General features: G+C 38.2%; 1 protein-coding gene across 1 annotated transcript in view; it reads left to right on the forward strand.

The window, feature by feature from the left end:
* Positions 1 to 2,237: 2,237 nt before the first annotated feature.
* LOC119806398 (transmembrane protease serine 11E) overlaps positions 2,238 to 26,669 on the forward strand; it is a 41,739-nt gene continuing 17,307 nt past the window's right edge. The window contains exons 1-3 of the mRNA XM_038318159.1: positions 2,238 to 2,321; positions 9,327 to 9,589; positions 25,269 to 25,393. Coding sequence (XP_038174087.1) covers positions 2,238 to 2,321; positions 9,327 to 9,589; positions 25,269 to 25,393 — 472 coding nt within the window. The remainder of the gene's footprint in view (positions 2,322 to 9,326; positions 9,590 to 25,268; positions 25,394 to 26,669) is intronic.

Consider the following 26,669-nt stretch of genomic DNA (forward strand, 5'->3'; position numbering starts at 1 on the left):
GATGTTCTAGGAAATTATACTACAATGTACTATCTGATTTCTCAATTTCATTTCTTATAGAAATTTTAGTGTCTATCCATCTTTATCTGTGAATAGTGAGAAAACTAATGCTGTATTTTAGAATCTACATGATATTTGTTTTTAAATTTCTGCCTTTGTATATCAGCACACATTGCTTTCTTTCTTTAATCTTTTAGTATGACATCTTGAATTTTGCATGCAAATGGATGCAAATAGAGAACACCATCCTGAGTGAGGTAACCCAGGCCCAAAAAGATGAACATGGGATGTACTCACTCATAATTGGTTTCTAGCCATAAATAAAGGACATCGAGCCTATAATTCGTAAAAAATCCTAGAGAAGCTATATAAGAAGGTGAACCCAAAGAAAAACATATAGTTATCCTCCTGGATACTGGAAGTAGACAAGATTGCCGGACAAAAAAAATGGGAACATGGGGGTGGGGCTGGATGGGGAGGGGGGGGATGGGGAGAGAAAAGTGTGAAGTGGAGGATGGGAAGAGCTTGGGGGAATAGGATGGTTGGGATATAGGAAAAGTGGATATGGGAACAAGGAATTATATATCTTAATTAAGGGAGCCATTCTAGGGTTGGCAGAGGCTTGACTCTAGAGGGGTTCCCAGGTGTCCAGGAAGACGCCCCCAGCTAGGTCCTTGGGCAGCTGAGGAGAGGATGCCAGAAATGTACAGATCCTTTTGCCATACTCATGAATATCTTGCATATCACCATAGAACCTTCACCTGGCACTGGATGGAGAAAATGACAGAGCCCCACATAGGAGCACCGGACTGAGATCCCAAGGTCCCGATGAGGAGCAAAAGGAGGGAGATCATGAGCAAGGAAGTCAGGACCGTGAGGAGTGCGTTTACCCATTGAGACGGTGGGACAGATCTAACGGGAGACCACCAAGTCCAGTCGGAATGGGACTGATGGAACAGGGGACCAAACCGGACTCTCTGAATGTGGCTGACGGTGGAGGAGGACTGAGAAACCAAGGACAACGACAATGAACATGAACTCTACAGCATGGACGGGCTCACTGCTCACTGTGAACCTTGTCAGTTTGGTTGCTCACCTTCCTGGACTTAGGGGGAGCTGGGAGGACATTGGACTTAACATAGTGAAGGGAACCCTGATGGCTCTTTGTCTTGGAGAGGGGTGGAGTGGGGGTATGGGTGGAAGGGAGGAGAGGGAAGGGGGAGGAGATGGAAATCTTTAATAAAAAAAAAATGAGAAAAAAATCTTTTAGTATGAAAGAAAATGAAGGCAATGGTTAAATGAACCCATGATTACATGTCAGCAAATTTCAACAATTACCAAGTTTTGGGCAAATCTTGTCTTAAGTAGTTAATAGTAAGGAATAAATATTGATTTTAGTTAGAAAGAAGCTAAGAGCTAGTTTCTTGAAATAGTTTCTCATTTACAGAATATACCACAGTCCAAGTTAGTAACATTTAGCTGAGGCTAGTCTAATGTTCTTCCTATCAGCTGTACAAGGCCCTTTCCAAACTCTACTTAGTTTGTTTCTTGGAAGGTTTAGCTTTGTTTAGTATCTGTGTCTCAAGACTTTGTACAGTGCAGCTAGCCCAAACACCAGGAGAGCTGGTGGTGCTTTAATGTATGAGTCTGAGTGAAGGAGGAATGAGAGGGCTTGCCGAAAGCATGGTTATTTTTGTGTCTGAAATATGTAAACTTTTCTGTTTACCTGCAACATTAATAGAAATAGAATATTTTGGACACACTTACCACTGAGAAGATTTGATGTGGTTGGAAGACAGTCCATGTTAGGCTTGTAGCTTCTTGTCTTGTAAGGTATCCCGACGAATACTCCTGTGAGCACAAGATCCTCAGGTTAAGAGGCACAGTCTAGAACTGGCTTCCTACTTAACACTTTGACTTTCTTCCTTGCTTTTGAAGCTCCCCCTCCTCTATTCTCTTTGTGGACTTTGGGTTGAATTCAGTACTCATGCTTTTTTACTCTGGATACCCTCTCACAGCATGATCCACTGTAGGACTGACTTTCACTTTCTTACCCAAAAACCACTTGGCCTACTCAGCCCTAGCTCAGTACCCTGCTAGAGGATCTTAGACCCTGTGGTGGTTTCAATGAGATACCCACACACCTGTCCTGGCTTAGTCTTGGGCATGTGACCACTTGGTGTTAAGTTGATGGTGCTGTTTGGGAGCTTTAGGAGTTCTGGCTTGTTGGATGAATGATGCCAGTGGGCATGGACTTTGAGAATTTAAGGACTGTCACCATTTCAAATTCCTCTTTCTTCTTCCTGATCGCAGTACAAGATGTGAGTTCTCAGCTGTTCCTGGTGCCACAGTTCCCTGCCATGGGAACAACATTAATGTCTCTAAAAGCTTATTGAAAGTTGAAAGTACTGAGAGAAAAAAGGACATAAAACACCTGACCTACCAAGCATCACAGCTTAGAATTCACCATGCTGTTGAGAAAAGGTAATCAGTCTTCACGATTGCTTATTCGACTCAAGGGTGTGCCTCACTGTTGCTGCCCAGAATGTCAAGAGAATATGATAACAGTGTTAGCTTAGGAAAAGCTAAATGTTTTACATCTCAAAACATGGTTTTTACTTAGTGCATACAGCCTTCCCATATCATCATAAGATAAAAAATTAAGTTGTATCACTGTGGATTTTAGGGCAGGCTGTTTTTGATGGAGTGTTCAGGACTCTCTGGAGTAGTTGCTATTTGAGCATAGATGTGAGTGAGACAAGAGAATGAATACTAAGGAAATCAGAATAGAGAGAATTCTAGGAAACAGGAACAGAATAAAGATAGGGCGGCAGAGCCAAATTCAGTAGCTCAGTAGCAAACAGAGGCCATGTGGTAAAAGCATTTGGAGATGAGATAGGAGTAGTCAAATGATTTGGGGTTTATATAGATAATAAGCATATTCATCGACTCAGTGGGAATGGTGAGCATGATGTTAAGATGCCTTAAGTGTAAAATTATACAGAAATCATATCTGGAAGTAAGTAGAATATTTGGATGATTGGGACTATTTTAAGTGCTCACAATTGAATATAGTCACTAAGATGCCAAAATTTTGACCAGTCACTACACAAACTAAGAGGTACTGTCATGTATTATCCTGTGGCACTCGGTACTCAACATCCAATATGAGGACATGAAAATTTAGAGAGCTGCATAGGGCTGGTCAGTGGATTCATATGTAGTATTCATAGAGAAAGGTTACTTCTCTTCCTAGAGTGAAGAGTTATCTCCTTTCTTCTAAAGTCAAATGATTAGAACTCAATAGGAGTTGTATACACCATGGAGTAAGGAAAGGGGCAGGATAATGGATGGAGAAAGGAATAGCTCCTCCAGATGGAGAAGGAGTACGCATAGGGATGGGTACCAAAGGCTAAGTAGATTGATGACTAAAGATGAACACTGTCTCTAGGAAACCACATAGATCACCAGGAAGATTTCCCAGTGCCAGAACCTGTTAGTGATACACAGAACTGGATTTAGCTGGCAAGAGACTTAGGCCATATACCTACACAGATACACAAGTGAGTGTGTGAGATGTGAGGGAAGAGGGATAGCTTAAAGCCAGAACTAATTTCCAATCTCTATTCCACACAGTTAGTTTCACAGTTTATGTGATATTTGTGTTCACTTTGCAATCAAAATTTTGAATTCAATAAATTAAGTGTCAATGTCTATAATTGTTGCCATGTGCAAACATCCATGACGGAACACAATGATTGTTGTAGGAGGAGCAGGCCACGTCCCGCCATCTGACTAGCTTAACCCCCGAAATAACCACACAGAAATTGTATTAATTAAATTACTGCCTGCCTATTATATCTAGCCTCTTCTTGGCCAATTCTTACATCTTGATCTAACCCAATCTGTGTAACACCATGAAGTCGTGGCTTACTGGGAATGATTCTAATCAGCGTAAGTCTCAGGCAGGAGCTTCATGGCATCTGCCACACTGCCTTCTTCCTCCCAGAATTCAGTTCTGTCCTCCCCATCTGTCTAAGTTCTGTCCTATCAAAAGGCCAAGGCAGTTTCTTCATTTAACCAATGAAGGCAACACATATACAAAAGAACCTCCTATACCAATGATAAGATTTGATACTTCATGACTAGATATCTGACTGGAATAAAGAAACATTATTTTAAGGTGATTTTCTGAGATACGATATACATATAACCAAACAAAGAAGGCACAAAAAATCAACTAAAGAATCAAAAGTCATTAGCTGTAAAAGGAATGGCGGGGCTATGTCCCACCACCCGGCTAGCTTTACCCAAAATAATTACATGGAAACTGTATTCTTTTAAACACTGCTTGGCCCATTGGCTCTAGCCTCTTATTGGATAACTCTCACATCTTGCTTTAACCCATATTTAGTAATCTGTGTAGCACCACAAGGTGGTGTCTTACCTGGAAGGATCTTAGCCTGTGTCTATCTCAGAGAGGAGAGGCATGGCGACTGCCTGAGGCATCTGCCTGACTCTGCTTTCTTTCTCCCACAATTCTGTTCTGTCTACTCTGCCTACCTAATTTTCTGTCCTATTAAAGGGCCAAGGCAGTTTTTTTTATTAAACAATGAAAGTAACTCATAGACAGATGAACCTCCTCCATCAATTAGCTATAAAAGACAGTTCAAATAAAATATTCAAATAAAGTAAAATCTAAATCCTATTTTCACAAAGTAAAGATTGTTCAACTGTTTCTTTTGTTTAATAAAATAATTGGCTTTCTCAATTAGCAACATCTAAATTCCCTAAGCCCTTACCAGAGATATGGCCTCAGATCATCTCCTGTTTTTTTTTCATGTAAGATCTTGTGGGGGAATTAACATTTAAAAAAGACTCATCTAAGTAGCATTGTGCCACTTTCCTAGGCAGCCACAAATCAAGCTAAGTAGAAGTATACTTGTATACATGACCACATAAAAATATGTCTTTATAAAAGTCAGTGGCCTACTTCAACTTCAGATATTCTTAATTAAGTACAAGAATAGATTGTGTTAAATTCTGAAATTTTCGCAAAAATATTCCTGGTGGTATTCAATACATTGGAGCTTCGTATGAGACATTCCTTTATCAACTTAAATGGCAGATTTTCCCCCTCTTTTTCTTCTCAATAATGGCAATTGTTTAACTTTGCTTCCCATGCTACTCTTGCTTCCAAAAAGTTCAAAATTATAGCTATAACTCTATCAAAACAAATGTCTGAAACCAGATCTAGAGCATACTTGGTTTTCAACTCTCTCTCTCTCTCTCTCTCTCTCTCTCTCTCTCTCTCTCTCTCTCTCTCCATTTGCTTACTGTTGACTCAGCAGTCACGTACTTTGGAGGGGTGTTCTTTCCTGAGGATCAAGCCCAAGTCATCAGGCTGGAGGGCAAGTGTCTCCATCTCCTGAGTCATGTGGTCTACTTTTATTTCTCAATTTTAACAAATCATCGGCCTATCTTCTATCTATCTATCTATCTATCTATCTATCTATCTATCTATCTATCTATCTATCTATCTCTATTTCTCTAGACTGACCAGCTATATATATATATATGAACATATATATTTGAATTTTTCCCCACTCTTCATATATCTGTGTACACACACACATGCACGCACGTGTGCGCGTGCACACACACACACACACACACACACACACATATGAGAGGGAGGACAGATTCACTAATGGCAGCATCTTTGCTTACCCAGACAGCTAATTCACTCACTACTTTAACAATATTGTTCATGACAAACACACACCCCAATAAACTGCCCTATAAAAAGCATTGCTTTATTATTAGAGTGATACAACCTCAGAATAACCTTAAGGGCTTCCAGAAATTAATCAGATTATTATAGGCATCTGTGTTTTATCCAGCATTAAATAACTTGGTACAAGGTAGGGGGTATTTTAGTGATAAAAATCATCCCTGACTAGTCACAGTGGCACTATACCTCTGAATCTTGTGGCACTAGATGGTCATTGTTGTAAAATTGTCAAGTGTATAGAAGGACAATGTAGTAATTTGTTGGCTGATAAAAATACCTGTGGTCAAGTTGCTAACTTGTTATGCAATGTAACATATCTACTACAGTCTTACAAGAGACTCTCCTGCACACATATTCTCTTGACTCCACTTTCACTGTTACATAAATTGCGACAACCATAACTGATTCATGCCCAGGTTTCTTCTCTCCATGGCTTTGGATGCAGAGACAGAATGATTTCCAAAAAAATGACAAAGAAAAGGTATTTGAATAAAAGATGAAATTTTTCTCCAAAAACCTTTTTGTCTCTCTTAGAGATACTTTTGAAATGATTAATGTTGCTTTTATATCTTACAACTCTAAGAGTTACTATAAAAAAGGTCTAAATTTATTAATTCTCCCAGTGGAGACTTCCAGTCTCGTACTTTCATCTCTTTTCCTTTCCTTTTTCAAGTTCCTACTAAACTATCATTAAATTTAATGTTCTATACTGATACAGCTTTGTATTTGAATGAGATGTGTGCCTGTGGAGGTTAGAGGTCAACATCAAATATTCTCTTCCTCCATTACTCTCCACCTTATTTTTTGAGACAGGGTCTCCCACTAAACCTGGAACTAACCAACTTATTAGACTGGCCAGCTGCTAAGAATTTTTCTGTCTTTACACCACTATACCAATCCCCACGTCATTGGGTTTACATGCACCCAACACTACTCAGTTTCTATTGTGGTTATTAAAGTAGAATTCAGGGCCCAGGCTGTATAGTGGCTTTTGAGAAGCCTGAATAGAGGGAAGACATATTGTGATTTTCTTTCCAGATCTTTAAACAGATACCAATAAGTCTATTTATATATCCATTATCCCCAATTTTATAGAAGCCTATTCTCATAGTGTTTAAACAAAGGTGAAGATCCTCCTTTCATTTTCTGCATCTTTATTTCTAGATATACATATAGCCATGTATATAAAACCTTAGAGACACATAAAGAATTTATTTGTAGTTGAAACACAGCTTTTGTGAAAGAACTAAAGAAGTCTCTCTCTCTCTCTCTCTCTCTCTCTCTCTCTCTCTCTCTCTCTCTCTCTCTCTCTCTCTCTCTCTCTCTCTCTTCGTTAGCCGAGTTTGGCAAGCCTTGACACAGAATTATTTGGGAGAGGAGTCCATTTTCTCTTGAAGATAAATGCCTACTGAACATTTTCAAGAGAACTTATGTTCAAAATAAGATATAGTGTTAAGTGATACCATTTCATTGTCAGAAGTGTCATTTTTAAACAACTGTTTAAGAACAATTTAGTCTCAAAATCCAGAGGATTTATTTATTTATTTATTTATTTATTTATTTATCTATTTATTTATTTCTACTATGTTTTGTTGCTTTTTTATTTTTGGGTTTAAGTAGACAAAAATCTGACACATATATTGAATAACTTTTAGCTTGTAAATATGAATATTGTTCACCTGTATTAAGTGATGTATTGACTTGGATATAAAGAGCACATCTCTTGGGTGTAGCTCGGTTGGTGGAGTACTTGCCCAGGTATGTACAGAGACATATGTTTGATCCTGAAAACCACATAAAACCAGATGTGCTTACTGGTCATTTTAGCGGTGGGGAAGTAGAGGTAGGAGGACCAGAAATTTAAATTCTCTTGACCATCTACTGCTGGGCATACAGTCTATTTTTAAGAGTATTTTGTTTCTCCAGTAAGACTCCCTTGGAGAAAACTAAATGTTCCCTTGCAAATGGTTATCAATTGGAGATAGTTTTAGGTTTAGGGATGAAAGCTTGTGTCCACTTTTCCTTCAGTTCTAGGACTCACATGTGGTGCAGACCTCTGCAGGCCCTGTGCATGCTGCCTCAGTCTCTCTGAGTTCAAATGTGTATTGGTCTTACTGTCCTTAAAAGGCTGTTTCCTTGGTGTCATCCACCCTGCCTCCTGGCTCTTAACACTCATTCGGCCTCCTCTTCAGCAGTGCTCCTTGGGCCCAAATGGGAGAGATTTGAAAAAAAAAAAAAAAAGCATACCTCTGAAGACACAAGGACAACTTGCCCAGGATGGAGATTCCTTGTAATACCGCCAGAGTGGCTTCAATCTCATTCCTCATCAGGAATCACAACTTCTTGCCCCGCTCATCTGAGCTCTGGGATAACTGGTCAAGTAGTACAATTAAGCAGTGTTCTTTCCTTCCCATATATAATTTTAAGAGTCTATGTGTGCTACAAGAGATTTCTTTCTGTTAAAATTTCATAACTCGTAGAGTGAGAGACAAATAAAGATTTCCTTTACATTAGGCAAGAGTTTGAACACCACGAGAGCACAGAGGGGAGAGGCTAACCCACTTTATGGACATCAGAGAAAGCTATTTGCAGATGATGTCTCAAACACACGTAGAGATATTTACATTTTTGTTTACAAGAACACATAGACAAATATATTTTATTTATTTTCTGAAATAATATTTCAGAAAATAAATAAAATAGTGAGTTAGGCAGTGTGCCAGATTCGAATCAAATGAAAGAAATAGACTGTCTGAAGTGGGGATTAATATTTATAAATGACCTGACTTTTCTAGAGCAACAATGACACACAGTTTTAAGATGTGAATGTTTTTCTAATCTCTGTTGTGTTTCCAACACCTGGCTTATAGTTAATTCCAAAGGGAAAATTTCATTTATATGCTTGACTGAGTAGAAAATGTGTCAGCTTAGTGTTTAAAAAGCACCTGTGCGGACCCAGCAATTCCACACTTGGGAATATACATACCCAAGAGATGCCCAATCATACTACAAAAGTATTTGTTCAACTATGTTTATAGCAGCACTATTTGTAATAACCAGAACCTGGAAACAACCTAAGTGCCCCTCAATAGAAGAATGGATAAAGAAGGTGTGGCACATATACACTTTAGAGTTCTACTCAGCAGTAAAAAAACAATGACATCTTGAATTTTGCATGCAAATGGATGGAAATAGAAAACACCATCCTGAGTGAGGTAACCCAGACCCAAAAAAGAGGAATATGGTGTGTACTCACTCATAAGTGGATTCTAGCCATAAATAAAGAACATAGAGCCTATAAAAAAAAGTACCTGTGTTAGTCCTTGCTGGGCAGTTCTCTTAATTAAACCTGGAAGCTGAGGAGGCTGAGAAGGGTGACACCTAACCTTGCCTTTTTATACATTTAAATATCTGAATAGCCTAAAAACCCTGCTATGTTGCTATTTTAAAAGTAGCTCAAGATAGTAGCTTTGAAGTTCTTACTCCTCGAAAGTGCTTATGGATTATTCTTGTTGTTGCTCTCTATAAACAGTGTCTTTGTCGCGCTAGTCACACAAAGTCTCCGGTACTAGCCAAGACTCGTCAGACTGGTTCTCTATGGATCATCAGTGACTTCTTTCTTCACCTCACTTTAGCCTACAAAGCCAGGGATGAGCCCAGCAGAGGCATAAACTCAGTCGCGGACCAGCCACCCCAGGTCTCGGATCTTGCTAGTCAGCGATGTATCGGTGAGTTCCTGGCTCCTTTCTACCCAGCAACTTGTAGTCTGCAGTGGTCTGAGGCACGCAAGGACTTGTGAGTCTTCAGCTGACGATATTTCGTATAGTTTTTACATGACATTATGCCAAGTAGGTTCTTGTCTTTCCCGTAGGAGTGTTCCCTCTCTCTCTGTTTGTTCATGCTCAGAAGAGTTTCCAACATGTCAAGGAGACAGTGATGTACTGCTATGCTTAGTTTGCTTGTTTTGGGGAAGAATAAAATGTTTTTTTTTTTAAATTTAGGCTTTATTGGTATGAATTATGAGAGTATATACTTATTTCATAAAGTATGTACAAGAATGTAAAAGTGAGATCATGTTGGTTAAAGTTGTTTACTTCCCTAAGTTGTCTAAAATTGGAAAGTATAAAATATTTTGAGAGAATAAGAAGAAATTTAAGATGACTTCTTTGAATAGCTAAATTGTCATAACTAGATTTAAAAATCAATCCAATGAGAGATGTGGTAGTTGAGGGGTAGGACATTTATCTGACTAGTAAGAGACTCTGGGCTCAACACTCAGCACCGCACACAAATCCAACTCCAGTATACCTTACCACAACAAACTTCTCTATTGTTTTATTTCAATGTTAGAACCTAAATAGTAACAAAATTTTAGTCTACTAATTTGGATTCAAAATAATCTTAATTTAGTATTAAAATTTATTTTCTGAAACATATTTATGAATCTCTTTTGATTTATGCTTGATGAGTAAGTATCTTTAACACTTTGAGAAGAAAATATAAAAATTTCAGTGGAATCTGTGCCTTTGATGCATAAGGAAAAAGCCTGATTTTGTCACAGGTAGAAATTCTATGTGTATTCCATGAGAAGTTGGATATTCCTCTAGTATCTCAAAGAGGCAACTAAGAGCTACATATCTTGCAAACGTAGTGATGTCTTCCTTTTACAAGCATTTTAGTTACCCATGATGCTTTTTGTATCTTTTCTTCTTCCTATCAATCACTGCAAGAACATTACTGTAGAATACAGTACTTCATTGACTATAAGAACATTACTATAGAGTATAGAGCCAGAGAGATGGCTCAGAGGTTAAGAGCACTGGCTGCTCTTCCAGAGGTTCTGAGTTCAAGTCCCAGCACCCACATGGTAGCTTACAACCATCTGTAATGAGATCTGGTGTCCTCTTCTGGTGTGTGTATACATAATAGTTTTTTTTTTTAAAGAATATAGTAACTTCAAGAAAGTCTCTATCCAGTTCACCATACTTCCAGATCTTGCTTGTGTTAGATCTGACTGAATCTGAATTTGATTCTAAATGTGTAGAGATGCTGCAATGAAGCAAACATTACAGTGAATTCTGTTTCTATAATTTATCTCTAATTTAAAACCGAAGGTGTGCTAATTTTTAAAAAACATATTTCAGGATAGATGAGTTTACCTCTCAAGTAAACAAACAAAAAAATCCCATACCAACTAACAATCAAAAAATCTCCCCAATTTAAAGGTTTAATGACTGATGAAGCAAACTATGTGAGAATGGGGGCAATATTGGATGAGATAGCAAGGGAATGGGCTGAGGTGGGAAAGGTTTGGGCTTAGCACACAAACTTTCAGCAGGATTGCTATGAATAAATAGGAATAAATATGTGTTGATAATTTCTGTTTGAGGACTTTGCCTCATTTCTAGAGCATAGAAGAAACAGCTGGAGAGTTGTATTTACATTCACGTTTATCGTTAGCCAAATTCTGAGAGCCTTCTTCTTATCCCACCTATATGAGAATCGCCGTTTAAGAAATTTAAGGGGAAGAAAATAATTTGGACTGGGTGAAGATTTTTCTTCTTAGCCTTCATTTTCTTCAGATAGTTATGTTATATTATTCTCTGAGCATGAAGAGGTCAACACACAGATTTTATAAATAAACATGAAAGAAGAAAGTCAAAGAAATCCTCATTGTAAGCTTATAGGAGGAGGCCTGGGAAGAGAAGATATTTCTTACGTATTTTCATTTTCTTAAATCATTTACCAGTAACTGATGATAATGAAAACTAAAAGTAAGTGGATCAAACTTATAGGAACTAATACCTATACTTCTTAAATAGCTGCAGGTGAAATGAGTAATATTCAAATGAAACAAAATAGACAGCTCATTTTTACTTACAAACTTCTCAAAGAGTGGCCCATGGACTCCCTCCCATTAGAATCAATAAGCACTTAATAAAAGTAGAGTTATTTAGCCCCACGCCATAAAGCCTAATAAATCTGTGGTTGAACCACATGTTAAACATTTTCCCCAATGAAATCTCAACTCCGTCATGTTTGAGAAAACAACAATGTAGTGTAGACGTAAAGGAAGGAATATGTGAGGCTGGTAAGAAAAACAAAGCGTAAATGAGACAGTTGTTATTCAAAAGAAGTCACCCTGTGCTCTATTTAAATTGAAATAATTATGTCTTAATGAGAGGTGCTCTCTCCCTGCTCACCTTCCCCTTCAAAGGAGATGAGCACTTATTTATGCAGCACAGCAGTGATTGCGAAAGAGAGGATAATTTCAGAAGGTATGGAAGCTAAGGGAAGGTGCTGCCATATTTGGGTGGTTTATGTCAAACAGGGAAGCAGGGCTTATTTTCATCTGCAAAATAGGTTTGTTTACAGGAAAACCTTCATCATACAACTACGCCACACCCGGAAATTAGTCAGCAGTGATATTGAAAGGAATTTTCGATGACAGGTAGGTTCAGAGTTGCAACATGGTTGTGCTACAAGAGTTTAACATACACTCATTTCTCTTTCAGCTAAGATCAGTCCAGTTCACAGAAAAAGTTTTTGCTAAGTTTTCATTGAGATGAGCCCTATGTGGATTCATATTGTGTATCTTGTAAAATGTATTCCATTGAGTAATGCTCTCCTAAATGATTATTGTTATCACTCTTTTTAAGAGATACGGTGGTGTGATTCAAGTGGTCCAGGCTCCCTGTGGAACCTAGCACTTGCACTTGTAGTCTGAAGTATAGGCCCTTTTACCTAGAACAGAGTGTCTGTCACAGGTGGTAAACAAAGGGCCCTTTAGGCATTGGAGAGCCTTACCAAAATGGAAAAAAAAATCCCCCATATAGCTACATGGATAAACTATGAATACACAGGTCAAGAGACAGACGGTATGTAAAGCCAACATGAAAATGTCTACACGTGTGCTGAGAATGAGAGGCTGGAGTATAATTTTCCTTTTGTGTGTGGGTTTCCACACATCTTTAAAGAATCAACTATCTTACTTGTGTCTAAATTTTATCTTCTATAAAATGAACATGTGATCTAATTTCCCTGCTGTCTTAATGGTGACCAGTGACTGTGAGCATAGCATTTATATTACATCAATGTCTCTATGAATGGGTTCATTGGCCAGAATTCACTGTATCTGTCTTTTCCTTTGAAGTGAGATTGGTTGTTTTAAAGAGGGAACAATTTGAAACATCAGTACTGAGTTTTATACCTAGGTCTGATAGTGTTCTAGCATCACTTGTTGTGAAGTAGTTCTCCTAGACATTACGTGGAAAAAATGGGTTCCATGACTGTTCAATGGCTCTATCAGTGTCAGGGTTCAGAAGAACTATATTAATAGTTACTCAGGTTGGGTGAGGTGACAGGCAGAAAGCTGAGGCTGTAGGATTGTTTGGGTTCAAAAGTTCATGTACATCCTGGGCAATATAGTGAAACCTCAGCTCAACAGAACACAATAATGTAGAATTCATTCAAGCATATATTTTTTTGAGCTACTTGGTTGATGATAATGGGTGGGAAACAAAAGGAATAATTTCTCAGGTCTGAGATCGGTAGACTAGGGATCAAGAAGGACTGAAGGCTAAGAATAAAGGTAGGCTGCAGCATTAAGACATGGCATCAGGACCTGCAAGCCCGACCTCTCTCCAACTACACACAAGGCTTGCGTGGGAGGGTGAATTCTCAGGGTTTTCAAATAGTAAGTCTAAGATGATAAACTAGTTTATGGGAAATCCAAAATACCACTGGAGCATCATTAAATTTTAGCTTGCATTGTTTCATCTGAAGATGTCAGATGGTATATGGTATTTTGAATTTGAATAAGTAAACACAGGGGAATTTTGCACTTTGTCTAAAGTTAAACCCTGAGTCAGAGTACAACAAAATAATAATTGCTATCATTTGAGTATACTGTGTAGCAACTATCATTCTAAAACATTACTTGTATTTAATCATTATAATAACCTATGGTTATATTGTACCCATTCTATACATGGGGAAATAGAGGCTTAGAGACATACCATTTTTATTCAATTGGTAATAATGAAAGAACAGAAAACGAACACATGTCTGTAAGACTTCAAAACCTATGCTTTAATCACAGTGCTGATCATCCTTATTGGGCCTTTCTGTTTATCCATGTGAGCTCTCTATGACCAGTTTTACTGTCTTACCGTGTTTAGAAATAGAAAAGTTATACTTTGAAAGAACGAATCAGTTATTCAATAAATGTTGTTTGAAATTAGCTCCTGCAACAGAAAGCACAAAAATTCCATTGTGCAAAGGGCACGGAGCATGGCAAGATTAGATAATTTGCATATGGCTACAGGAATAGGTGAGTCAGTCAGTACTAGAGATAGAATCTGACCTCCCAGTGCACCTGTGCTGTGCACAGTTTAGGAGGAGAGACAGATTAGTGTGGGCTAACTACACAGCTCAAGCTATTGTTGTGACTAACGCTATTAGAATGTGAATAAAAATAGATGACTCTCTTAAAAATTAACATTATTCATTTGTTGTATACATGTTGATTTGAAATACCTACACATTATAAGACAGTTAAATTGGGCAAATGAGCATGCACAGCACTTCATGTAGATTATGACTTTTAGTGAGAACAGGTAAAATCTAGCCTCAGTATTTTTCATGTATATGATTAAATTGTTAAGTTATTATTAAATGTAGTCACCATGTGGTAGCTCTCTTGACCTTAATCCTTCTAGCTAACTGAAAACCTGTTTTATAAAGTTAGACTGGATACTGAATGTTTGCCAGGCCACATGTCACAAAATGCAGAGGATACATGCAGGAGGAATAAAAACACTCGCTGGTAGATAAAGACTCCAACGTGTGTTTTGTCATTTGTTGCCTTCTAGCAACCCCACGAAGCAGCTGATTTCCATACTAGATGGCAGTACGTACAGGGAAACTAGAGATTAGTGGGGCTGAACCTTCCCAGTCTCTGAGTCAGTGAGGAGTGGAGCTGAAGGTTTAACATGCATGTTCTAACTCCAGCTCTGTATTTTACCATCTTCCCTCCTGTCTCTGTCATGCTGTCAGTCTTGGAGTCATAAGGCCTCCCTTGGCTAATCAGAGTTAATTTTCCTTGTCTTTTCAAAGATTTATTCATCTTTGCATTTCTACTTTTCAAATCAAGAAAATTCCAACACCGTAAAGTTAATATACATCCATGACTCTGTAAAACCGTCACTCAAAACGTGCAGTACAGTCAAGCTGCTGTTAGGTGCTTCCTACCTTGTTGAGCACTGGTTCTGGGAATTCAGAGTTCTAACTCTGTGTAAACTGTACACACCTTAGCTAACAGGAAGTAGCTGTATGACTTCCGGGAGCCTAGCGCTGTGTTTACCCTAAAATCAGTGCTTTTCTACAATTACTTTTCCAAATTTAATTGTCCTCTGCTTAAAGCTGGTCTCCAGCGCATGTAAAGAATTGCTGTGGATGGATTAGGACCAGGTCTTGGAGGGTCCTCTCTTCTCCTTTCATAAACCCTCATGTGCAGGTGAGGCCACTTGAAAGGAAAATTTATTTTGTATTATGGAAGAAATATAGACATATTTATAGTCTATATAACTAATGATTATAGTTAGTAATCATTGAGTATTTAATATTTAATTATAAAGGTGCCAGAACCTCCATAAATTTTCCATTTGATGTTGGAAGGTTCTTATGAACTGGGTTATAGCATTGGTTCAGTTTGTTGATGGGGAAACGTAGACTCAGGGAAGCCAGCATCTTCCCCAGCATCACCTAGTTAATGGAGGGCACTGTAAGGGACAAATCCAGGCTATTCATAGAGAAAAAGCCCATTTTACCAGGTAAAGAATGGACACCATTAGCTTGAAGTTACAGAGCTTATAACAGGAGATTATTCTTATTTTTAATATATAGAATAGATTATTTTTATTTTCTTATTTTTTGATTGTGAACCTAGCCTTTAATGACTGAGCCATCTCTCCAGCCCTATGTTTATTTTCTTAAGATCTTTAAAATGCGTGTGAGTGTTTAAAGGAAAATTTACAAGAGTATAGGGATTTCAAAGTAAAATGAACTGAGTCCAGTGTATCAATCATCACATGGAATATACATGGCCTTGATCAGTGTTTCTCAACCATCTTAATGCTGTGACCCTTTTGGGGGTTTTCAAGTTGTGGTGACCCCCAGTCATAAAATTAACTTTGTTGACACTTCATAACTGTAATTTTGCTACTGTTATGAATCATAATATAAATATCTGATATTCAGGATGATCTTAGGTGACCCCTGTGAAAGGGTTGTTTGACCTCTAAAGTGCTTGCAACCCACAGGCTGAGAACCACAGGTCTAAATATTGAAAGACTGGGCTGAAGGGGAACTCAGCCGGTAATGGCATGGTGCCAAGCCTGGTGTCCTGAGTTTGATGACCAGGACACACATGATGGAAGGAGAGATTTGACTTCTGGGAGTTGTCCTGTGATTTCCATACACATAGCATGTATGCCCCTCCCTGAAAAAAAAAGTGGATGTAAAATTTGAAAATGTAAACATGAATACACACTGAAAGAGAATTTTCAGGTGGGATTAAGTAAAAGAAGAAAAACAGACCTTCTTTCCTTCTAGAAGGAACCCACTCTAAATATTTAACATAGAAAAGTTAAACATGATAAAAACCCAACTATCAAGCAAACACTTATCAAGGATGTATGTAAGTATGTATACTAATTTCATGGAAAGTAGACTTAAGAATGAAGCACATGACTGGGAATAAAAGGCTAAATTGACCCAAAAGATAGCAGTCCAAAATATGTTTACCCCATCACAGAACAGAGGTTCAAATAAATAAAACGCACAGTGATGAAGGCTAAAATAGGCAAATCCAGAGCTCCTCCTGGATATTTCAGCTCTTCCCCATCACTATGTGACAGAACAAATGGACAGAAACTCAGGTAAGACACAGCGAACCTGAAAACAGTAAAATAATTTGACCTTGCTGACCTGTAGCAGACCCTCTACTCACAAAGGGCAGAGTACAAATTCTTCTCAAATGCACAGGGTAAATTTACCATGATAGCCTCTATTCTGGGCATGAAACAAAGGACAGTAAAATGCCCTAGAATCAGCAGTGGGCATGCTGGTTTAGAGAGAAAGGTTGTGAAGGACGGCCCATGGCTGCAGTTATAGGAAAGGGGTTATCAGGTTGAAGCTGTGACCACCTTAGACCATGGCTAGGCAAAATAAGAGCAAGGAGAATTAATATTCAAAACCCTTACCTCTGACCATATGCTGTAATGAGAAGATTCTAATTGGGACTTCAGTGTCTTGAAATGTTACTACTAAATTTATTATTTGTATTTCAGAAATTACATCACTATTAAAAGTCATTATATAAAAGTATTCTAACATCTCTTTTTATTATACAGAAACTTCCAGAAGGTTACTAACCACCTATCCTGCAGTTCTTTTCTCATAAATATGACATAAAATGATAAATACTGTAAGTGATCTGCTCTATGAATCGCAGTCATATCAGATATAACTAGGAACAACTATAACTATAGAGTATGTGAGAAATTTCATTATCTTTAGTGTAAAACAAGTCTGGAGGCCAGCAGCTGTGTGAGTGGAAGGAGGTAATTACATATCTAGGCTATTTTTACCATGCTGCTCTATCCAAATTAGCATATATTTTCAAAGGCATGGACTAATATGGATACTTAATCTTCAATTAATTAATTAATTACCCCTCTTCCTCAGATCTACACCTACTCTATTCACCTTTAAAAAAAAAAGCAGGCCTTCTAGGGATATCAGTTGAACATGGCACAACAAATCCCAAAATGACTAGGCACAAAGCCTCATCAAGGCTGGACAAGGCAACACAGTAGGAAGAAAAGTGTCTCAAGAGCATGCAAAAGAGTCAGAGATAGTCCCCTCTCCTGCTGTTCCACAAGAACACCAAGCTATGCAGCCATAACATATGCAGAGGACCTAACCCAGACCCATGAAAGATTCCTGTTGTTGCTTCAGTCTCTGTGAGTCCCTATGAGCCCTGCTAAGTTGGTTCTGTGGGTCATGTTCTTCTGGTGCCCTTGCTGGTCGAATATTTTTAAAACTTATTGAAATGCGTTGTATCTGAGTGATTTCATAAAGCCACCTTCCTATCAAATTACTTTTAATGAACTATTACTGACACTGCCAGTACTGAGGGACATAATAAGAGTGTTATGTAGCTATTTCCATTTAGATGTTAATAATAGAGAATGAAGATAATTATATTGCACAGCATGCTTTTTATGAAGGCCTAATAATGGTGTTGCTGAACAACTGTGGTGTTTTTTCCTTTTGAATGCCAAAAAGAAGATATCAGATCAGGATTTCCTTTTTTTCCCCGCTGTTGTATGTTTTGTTTGGGCAATATATTCTAGAAACCTACCAGTGTTGTGGCATGACTCAAGGAAATGTCTGCATGCAGATATTTTTAGTCTTATTTCCATTTATGTTTTTCTTATATTTTTCCTTCTTCTCCTATCCACACATTTAATTTAGTAGCAACAGGAACACCACCACCACACATTCTCACATCACACACACACACACACACACACACACACACACACACATACACACTTTTATAAGTCATCTTAAATCAGTTTGGTACAACATGGGAGACAAAAACATTTGTGATCAGAACATTTATAGAGCAAATTACCCAACATAGGTCCTAAATTAATCCCCACAGCTGGAAATAAAAACAGTTTTCCTTTATTTGTATTGATACTGTAAAAATAAAATAGAAATAGTTGTTTGTCAACAATTGCCATTCTTGCTTTATTATTTTTTTAATTTTTTTAAAAAAACTATCTTTTCTCATTTTACATACCAATCCCAGTTCCCACTCCCTCCCCTCCTCTCATTCCCTTCACTTTCTCCACACCCCACCCCTGACATTTTTGCTTTAATTGTGGCTTCTTTATGGGAATTATGAATAAGCATCATTATAGGGCTTAAACATATAAATCAAGCACTCGGGAGGCAGAGGCAGGCGGATCTCTGTGAGTTCGAGGCCAGCCTGGTCTACAAGAGCTAGTTCCAGGACAGGCTCTAAAAAAAAGCTGCAGAGAAACCCTGTCTCGAAAAAAAAAAAAAAAAAAAAAAAAACCCAAAAAAACCCCCCAAAAAAACCATATAAATCAATCCACAGAATATGATGATGATGTGATCTGTACATGAATGAATAGAATAGAAATACTTTTTTTGCAATTTTATAAGAGTAATTTGCTTGGAATTTTTCTTAAAATATTAGGAATCACAGCAAGAAAGACAACTCAACAGTTTAGAGCATTTGTTGCTCTTGCAGGGAATTCAGGATCAGTTTTCCAGCCCTTCTCTATACCTCAAAACCAGCTGCATCTCTAGGGATCTGATGCTCTCTCTGACCTCCATAGGCACCAGGCAAGCAAGTGGTACCCATGTATATACATGCTATACACTAATACATTTAAAAAAGCAACAAAAGCATACTACCTGTCTTTGTTAGGGTTACTATTGCTGTGATGAAATACCATGACCAAAGGCACTCACAATTCTCTGTAACAGTTCATCATCAAAGCAGTGAGGAAGGGAACTCAAGCAGGGCAGGAACCTGGAGGCAGGAGCTGATGTGTAGGCCTTGGAGGGGTCTGATTGCTGGCTTTCTCCACATGGTTTGCTCTGACTCCATTCTTATAGATCCCAGGACCCGTCAGCCCAGGGATGGCAGCACCCACAATGTCTGGGCCCTGCCCCACCAATGACTAATTAGGAAAATGTGTTAGAGACAGTACTTATTGGAGGCATTTTCTCAGTCCAGGTTCCCTCCTTTCACATAATTCTAGTTTGTGTAAAGTTGATATAAAATTAGTACCTATGCCTACATATACTTTTTATTTTGTTTCTTTCTTGGGTGCTTATGTAATTTTGTTTTATAAATATTAGAAAAAGTAAAAATCACAGTGGCCTGACAATACATGCTTTATTCAAAATAAAATGCAGCTGAAGCGTTTACCTGGGTGGGAAACACAGACACAAACCTATAAACTAGTGGTTCTCAACCTTCCTAAAGCTGAGACTCTTTAATACAATTTCTCATTCTGTGGTCACCCCCAACCATAAAATTATTTTGTTACTGCTTCATAACTATAATTTTGTTACTGTTATGAATCATAGTGGGAATATTCAATATGCAGGATATCTGATAGGTGACCTTCAAAGAGGTCTCAACCTACATGTTGAGAATCACTATTATAAGTTAAGCTAGTGCCAATCACATAGTAAACATGTTGTTAATGTTAATTGATGTGCTGTGATTTTATTTTATTTTTGGTTTTTTGAGGTAGAGTTTCTCTGTATGTACCTGGCTCTATAGAACAGGTAAGTCTAAAACTCAGAGATCTTCCTATCTCTGTTTCCTGTGTGCTGAAATTAAAGGCATGCACCACTATGACAAACCTGCTATGTATTTTTTTAAATTAACAACTTAATGTGTGCACTCATGGGTGTGCTCATGTGCACTCATGTACACTCATGCCCATGAGTGTGCGCCTATGGGGGCCAGATGTCTACATCAGTTGTCTTCCTGTTGTACAATATTAGTTAAAGATGTGTTACATTTGTTTATGCTGGGGAAATTTTGATTAGTGGTGCAAAGATATATTGCATTCTTTTTTTGTTTTGTTTTGGTTTTTTGAGGAAATTCGTAATGCCTTAGATACATGATGTTAACACCTTGTGGTATTTTTTTCTTCTATTCTTCTGATATAACATGTATGTTATACTATGTCTTATTTGTGTTTCTCACTCTGTGTATTTTGGTAGAAGTTTTATAGTAGAAAGAATATATAGTTGGAAATTCATGTGTTTTAAATACAAGTAGCAGCATTAGCCATAAATCTTGATCACCATATAAAGTATTTTATGAAAATGAGCCTTTCTGGAACAGCAGTTTCTCTTAGCAAGGTCTGACTTGCCTTTCCTTGCTTCAGTATCTCAAGTTGTTTCCTAGAACTAAGACGGACTATGAGTTCATTGAGAAAGATCAAACACCATAGTGTGGTACCAAAGAATGACTTTTTTGCAAGTTGGTTTAGTCAACTTTTCTTTGGTTCCTGAAGAATGAGAAACTCTTGAGCATGGGGTAGGAATGCATACAGAGAGGTGAGGTTCAGGGATTCCCCATGAAGGCACAAAAACAAACAAACAAAACAAAACAAAACAAAAAGCTGTCAATATGATGCTTAGAATGAAAAGGTCAACCAGAGCAGAGAGTTTTAAAGTCATCTCCTAAACACAAAAAAGCATCTTGTGGGATGAGCAAAGGATAGACCTCAGATGCTCTACACAGACAGCAATAGGAAGAACTTGCTAAGGGAAGCAGTATGGGGTGTAAGCAGGCTAAGTCATTGTCCATGGTACTTATAGAAAGAGAGTCTACTAGAACCAGAAGTGTTTCAGGGCCTAGGGAGCTGGGAAAGAAAACTGTTACCAAGCTGTGGGTCAGATACTAGGAATTTCTGAACATGTTCATCGGCACCAGAGGGGGAGACAGATTAGGCAGGACTACAGCAAGAACAGGTCATTAGTGTTGACTTGTGGGCTATCCATTGAACAGCCACTGCAAACTCTAGTTTTGGGGCCCAAATTGATACATGACTTCCTTTTATGTGGTGCTTGAACTAAGAACAGTTTTCATACTAAGTGATTGAAAAATCAGCTCTTAAAATATTTTGGCAGTTAGAACATAATTAAACATTCCTCTCTAAATATGAAAATGTACAAGGATACAGCTGAGCTCTGCATTGATTCTCTATTGACTGTGGCTGCTTTACAGTACAGTTTCAGCACTGAGTAGCTGTAGCAGAGAACGCACAGCCTAGAAAACAGCAACAGAAGGAGCTATGCCTTTAACAAAAGGTGGCCAGACTCTGGCAGAAGAAGCTGATGATCACTCATCAGGACTATCGAGTTATGGACATCATAATCATGCTTGTTAGAACAGTGGGGCTGGACTGAGCTACTGAGATGTGGGAACTGGCAACATCAGCACTACCTACTGTCAGGGAGAAGGAACAAGAAATTTGAGAGCCACTGTTGCTCTAAACACGGTGCTGACCCTGCTAAGCGGGGGCTTGTTCTGACAAGCTCTCCTCAGAAGCATCGCACTCCCTCCTTATGTAATCGCCACAGCCTGCCAGCAGGCTTGCTTGCTGTTCTGTCTCTCACTCTCCCTCACATTTTGCTGTCACTGCAATTTCCTTTTCTAGTTCTGTCCTAAAAATGACATACTAAGAAATGATGTTGATAACACAATGTTGGGTCTATTACTTGACTTCCAACAGTTTAAAGCCAGTCAAATACATCTGTACCTTAATTTCTATATTTATTCAATTCTCACTAATTATACATTTCCCCCAATGGAAAGAAAAAAAAAACAGGAAGAAATTTGGCAATTTGAAATTAATGAAGGAATTAGAATTCCAAAAGTCTTCCTGAGGGTGAATTGAGATGCATTAAGCTAAGTTTCGGAGTGGCAAAGAAGTGTTTGGACATGGTACCTGATACAGGACATGCGCATGGGACAGGAGCATCCACTGATGTGAGAAAATAGATTTATTCCTCCATTTTATTGATGCTTTTAGAACGCTTTCTACCCATATCTACTTTGGAGCAGTTTAGTACTGAATGACTTGCTGAGAAAAAAAGGTAGCTAAGAAATAATAAGTTATACCTTAATAAAGGGAAAAAAAGAAGCCAAGTTAATTGACATGGAAACAATGCTACAGATTGGGGAAGGAAAATATAAGGTTTCAAATGGCAAATATCTTGGTAATGTTGGTATCAATATTACTATCAATAATTAAAATAAGTATGATAAATGCTACTGATATTTGTATACTTTTTTCACATGGGCATTCAATATAATAACATTACAACATTTTTACCTTCCCAGAGCTCATCAGGCTAGGAGTGGATATAATAATTCTTGTTTTTCATACAGAGAAAACTTGAGAGAGTAGTACATCTACCTGGATAAAGAAGCTGGTGGCAGCATGCAGAAATACACTCTTATAATTGTTTGTCTAAATTGTCTTAACTGGATTCTCTCCGTCTTTGTCCCATGATATCCCTCTTGCCTCCTAACACCAAAGAAAGCATACCACTCAGATATTGAAGGGATCAAGAAAGGAAGCCAGAGTGGTACCTTGGCACGGCAGTGAAATGAAGTACATACACACAGACACACAAACACACAGACACACACATAGACACACATCACCCCCTCACACACACACACACACACACACACACACACACACACACACACACCAGACCTGATCTTCTTCAGTCATTTTTAAATTCTTTATAAGTTCTCTTTATCATTTCTTCTTTCTCTCTCTTCTCTCCATTTAATTCAAAAGCCTAATTTATTATTTAAGACACGTATCATAAAACCAAAACATGCATGGATCCAAATGAAAGTTTTGTTCATTTCTTATTCTATTTCTGCTAATAATTCAGCACCTCCTATGTTTTTATTATTCATTCACCATATAATTACCTTAAATTAGAATGCAAAATACCTTTTATTCATATTTATCTTCATTTTTTTTATTAAGTGGATAATTGACCACTTTCTTGTTAATACAAGCAGATTTGCACTCGTCAACTTAGTGATTGCTTTGCTTGGATTTCTTTCTGGATTAAAGAAGTCACTATCAAACAAATACAACTTACGCTACACATCCCAGCATAGTAACCATGTAGTTTTGCCATTGTATCCTGATTTGTGTACACATAAATTTATATTCTTCATCTGGCATGCACGATATTTTTTGAAAAACCTCGCTTCCCCGTATCAACCCCAAAGTCTTGCTTACGTCTGCTATATGCATCTCCTGTCTTCTGCAACAGATGAATAGCAAGCATTCAGAGATAGAAGTGGCAGGAATAAAACTGAAGAGCTTCTTGGGCACAAGTACACATGGAAAAAAATAAGTACCTGATGAAAAAGTATTTTTATATTATAGTAATTGCCATCCTAGGAACAGGTGTTTGGAACCCTGCTCAAGGGAGAACTGATGATCAAAGAGGTCAGAGAGGGAACACTGAAGTTTCCATGGTTACCATCCCACGGGAAAACCGTAACAAGAAGGGTGGGAAACAACTAGGGTCCCTTGGGCCTAGACATTATATTTTATAACTGGCAGCTGGGATAGGCAGGATCCTGTGAAGATGATAACACAAATATTCCCTATTCCATGAACCAGGCACATAGATGCAATGATAGTGCTACAGAATCAATGTGACAACATTTCCTGGTGGTCCTACATACCAAGCAATGAGTCCCCATTACTGCTATAAATAAAAAGTATTTAATACAAAGTACTTTTCACGTTATGAGAAGCTTCCTGCTCTCACTGGGGTGCTGCAGACAGGATGGGTGTCCTGTGCCTTGTTGATAGGTGGAGAATCTTAGCTTTTGAATGGTTTGAGTCTGCGTCAGAGCTGGTAATAAAAAGGCTGGAAGTACAATCCTCTTTAGTGGGATTTGGTACCCAGAACTTCAACACCAGGTCATGACATTCTCTCCATCTTTCATGTATTGGATGAGTAGAATTTTAGAAAGAAGCCCATTCCACTCAATTTATAGACATGAGAGATAGCTAATTAAAAAAATAGCAGCATTATAGCCAAACACCTTACCAAGCAGTGACTTTATTATTATTTTTTAGTATTGGATTCTCTTACTAACTGGATTATATAATCTGAATGACTGCCAGTTGAATCAATCAAACAAAAGTCTGGTTTACCTTCAGGTGTTAGGACTGAGCTTTGAGGGAAATATGAAGTCACATAAAAAGGGCTCCCAAAACATCACAAAAGCTTATAGGTAAATATTAGCTCAGACACTAGGGTTTTTAGGAGGACTTCCATAATCCTTTCTGTGCACCCTCAAGGTTAGGTTTGAAACTGGATCATGAAATTGGAAGGCAAGTTGAATTAGATCTGCAGCGTGTTATGCAGTTTAAGCTTTACCACATTTCATAAGCCATTGAAAATTCTACTGTCTAGAAACAAGCTTTAAATGTACAGCTCTACAGCACCTACTCTGTAGCTTGTATGTTGCTTGTGGGACTAGTCCAGAAGCCCCATGGATAAGCCAAGCACTCTTGTTATTATTTTTACATAGAGAACTATTGTTTAGTCCTTACAAATAATGTTTAGTCCCTATAATATAGGGGCCATTCCTATCAACTTTGTGCCATAACTAAAGAAAAGAAACAAATTACTTGCCCAAGGTCAGGCAGTCAGAAGCAGGGTTTGCCTCAGCAGCTGGGAACCAAGGCAGCACACGGCCATCTGAATGCCCAGTGTTGCTAACTTGTCTAGAGTGTAGCCTGGAAATGTATTGCCGCGTAATCCCTCTGTTTACTCCCTCCCTCAGGCCGCCTGTGGTGAGGGCCAGGAAGAGAACTCGTGTGGAGCCCTGGGTTATTGGCCTCATCTCTTTTTTATCCCTGATTGCCCTGGCTGTGTGCATTGGGCTCACCGTTCACTATGTCAGATACAGTAAGTATGAGATGCCATGGCAACACGTGACTTACTCCAGTTGTTTCCTCATGGACTTTCCTGTTTTGGCTTGCCTCGGGGTTGTTTCTTCATTGCTATGACTTATTTGCATAAGAACTCTTTGACTGCTTTGATTTTCATTTTAATCTCCACAAACCAAGGAGGCTCCATCCTTCCTTCTTTAAGGGAACAGCGCTTCCTACTAAGAATAGAATGCTGCTTTCCTTAATAACTGGGAAGTGATAAAGGGGCCTTAAACAGGAGAAGACCACAGCTTAGCTAGAATACGATGTCTTGAGTTAGCTGAGGTCATAGGACAGTAACATTGATTAAAAAAAATCTAGTTCATCAAAATCCTAATATTCCAATAAATGAATTAGATACTGAACTATAATGTAAAGCTAAACTCTGTTGTGCACTCAGTAAGTTGGAAAGGTGTTCACAATGATGTGTTATTAAGTAAGTGCCTATGTTACTTAAAATCTTATTTGGAATGTAATGATGACAGAGGACAAGATATGCTGAGCTTAATTATGAGGGGGTTCACTTTGTGGGAACCAGGTATCTCACTGCCAGATGAACTGCTAGTTGCTGTTATGAAGAAGGTACCCAGGGGACTACAGAGCTATTCTTCCAGGATGTAAGAACCCTTCTGAAGTTTCCCTGTACTGTGCCTTGCGTTTTAATTAGTTGACTCAACTATGACCTCTTAGCTTAATATCTCCCTGAGTGACTAGATTATGTGTTGATATTGAAGGCTTTGAAACCGTAGAAGCTAATCACTTGATTCTAATTTAATTGGGAATCTGAGGCAGGTGTTTTTGCCTACAGAGAAAGAGTGATCTGTAATCTGTTTATCTTTCTGAGCTATCTACAAAGTACAATCTCAGTTTCCAGACCACGGTGGATACATCTCTTTTGGGTGGTTAAAAAAATGCTTAAAACAGATTTTCTTTGAGGTGCTGTTTATACACATGTAGGTCTTTAAAGCTGGGATATCTTTATTTTGGTAACAGAAATTTCTCATTGCAACATAGATCTGTTATGAATATACTGAGCTTCATTATGTTGTAAGTATTGTTATTTCTCTATGCATGTGTCAGGTTATGACTTACTCAGTTTTATATTTCAAAAAGTTTGAATATTCCGGGCATATATTAAGTCCCTTATAAATGTTTATTTAATCCTGAGTGACAAAAACAAATGACGTGGTCTTAGGATTATCTGGTTTCGTAAGAAACCCCTTGCAGCATTAGAGGCTTGATCACTTTTGTGA

Source organism: Arvicola amphibius, chromosome 1, assembly GCF_903992535.2.
Source record: "Arvicola amphibius chromosome 1, mArvAmp1.2, whole genome shotgun sequence".
Taxonomy (NCBI): Eukaryota; Metazoa; Chordata; class Mammalia; order Rodentia; family Cricetidae; genus Arvicola; species Arvicola amphibius.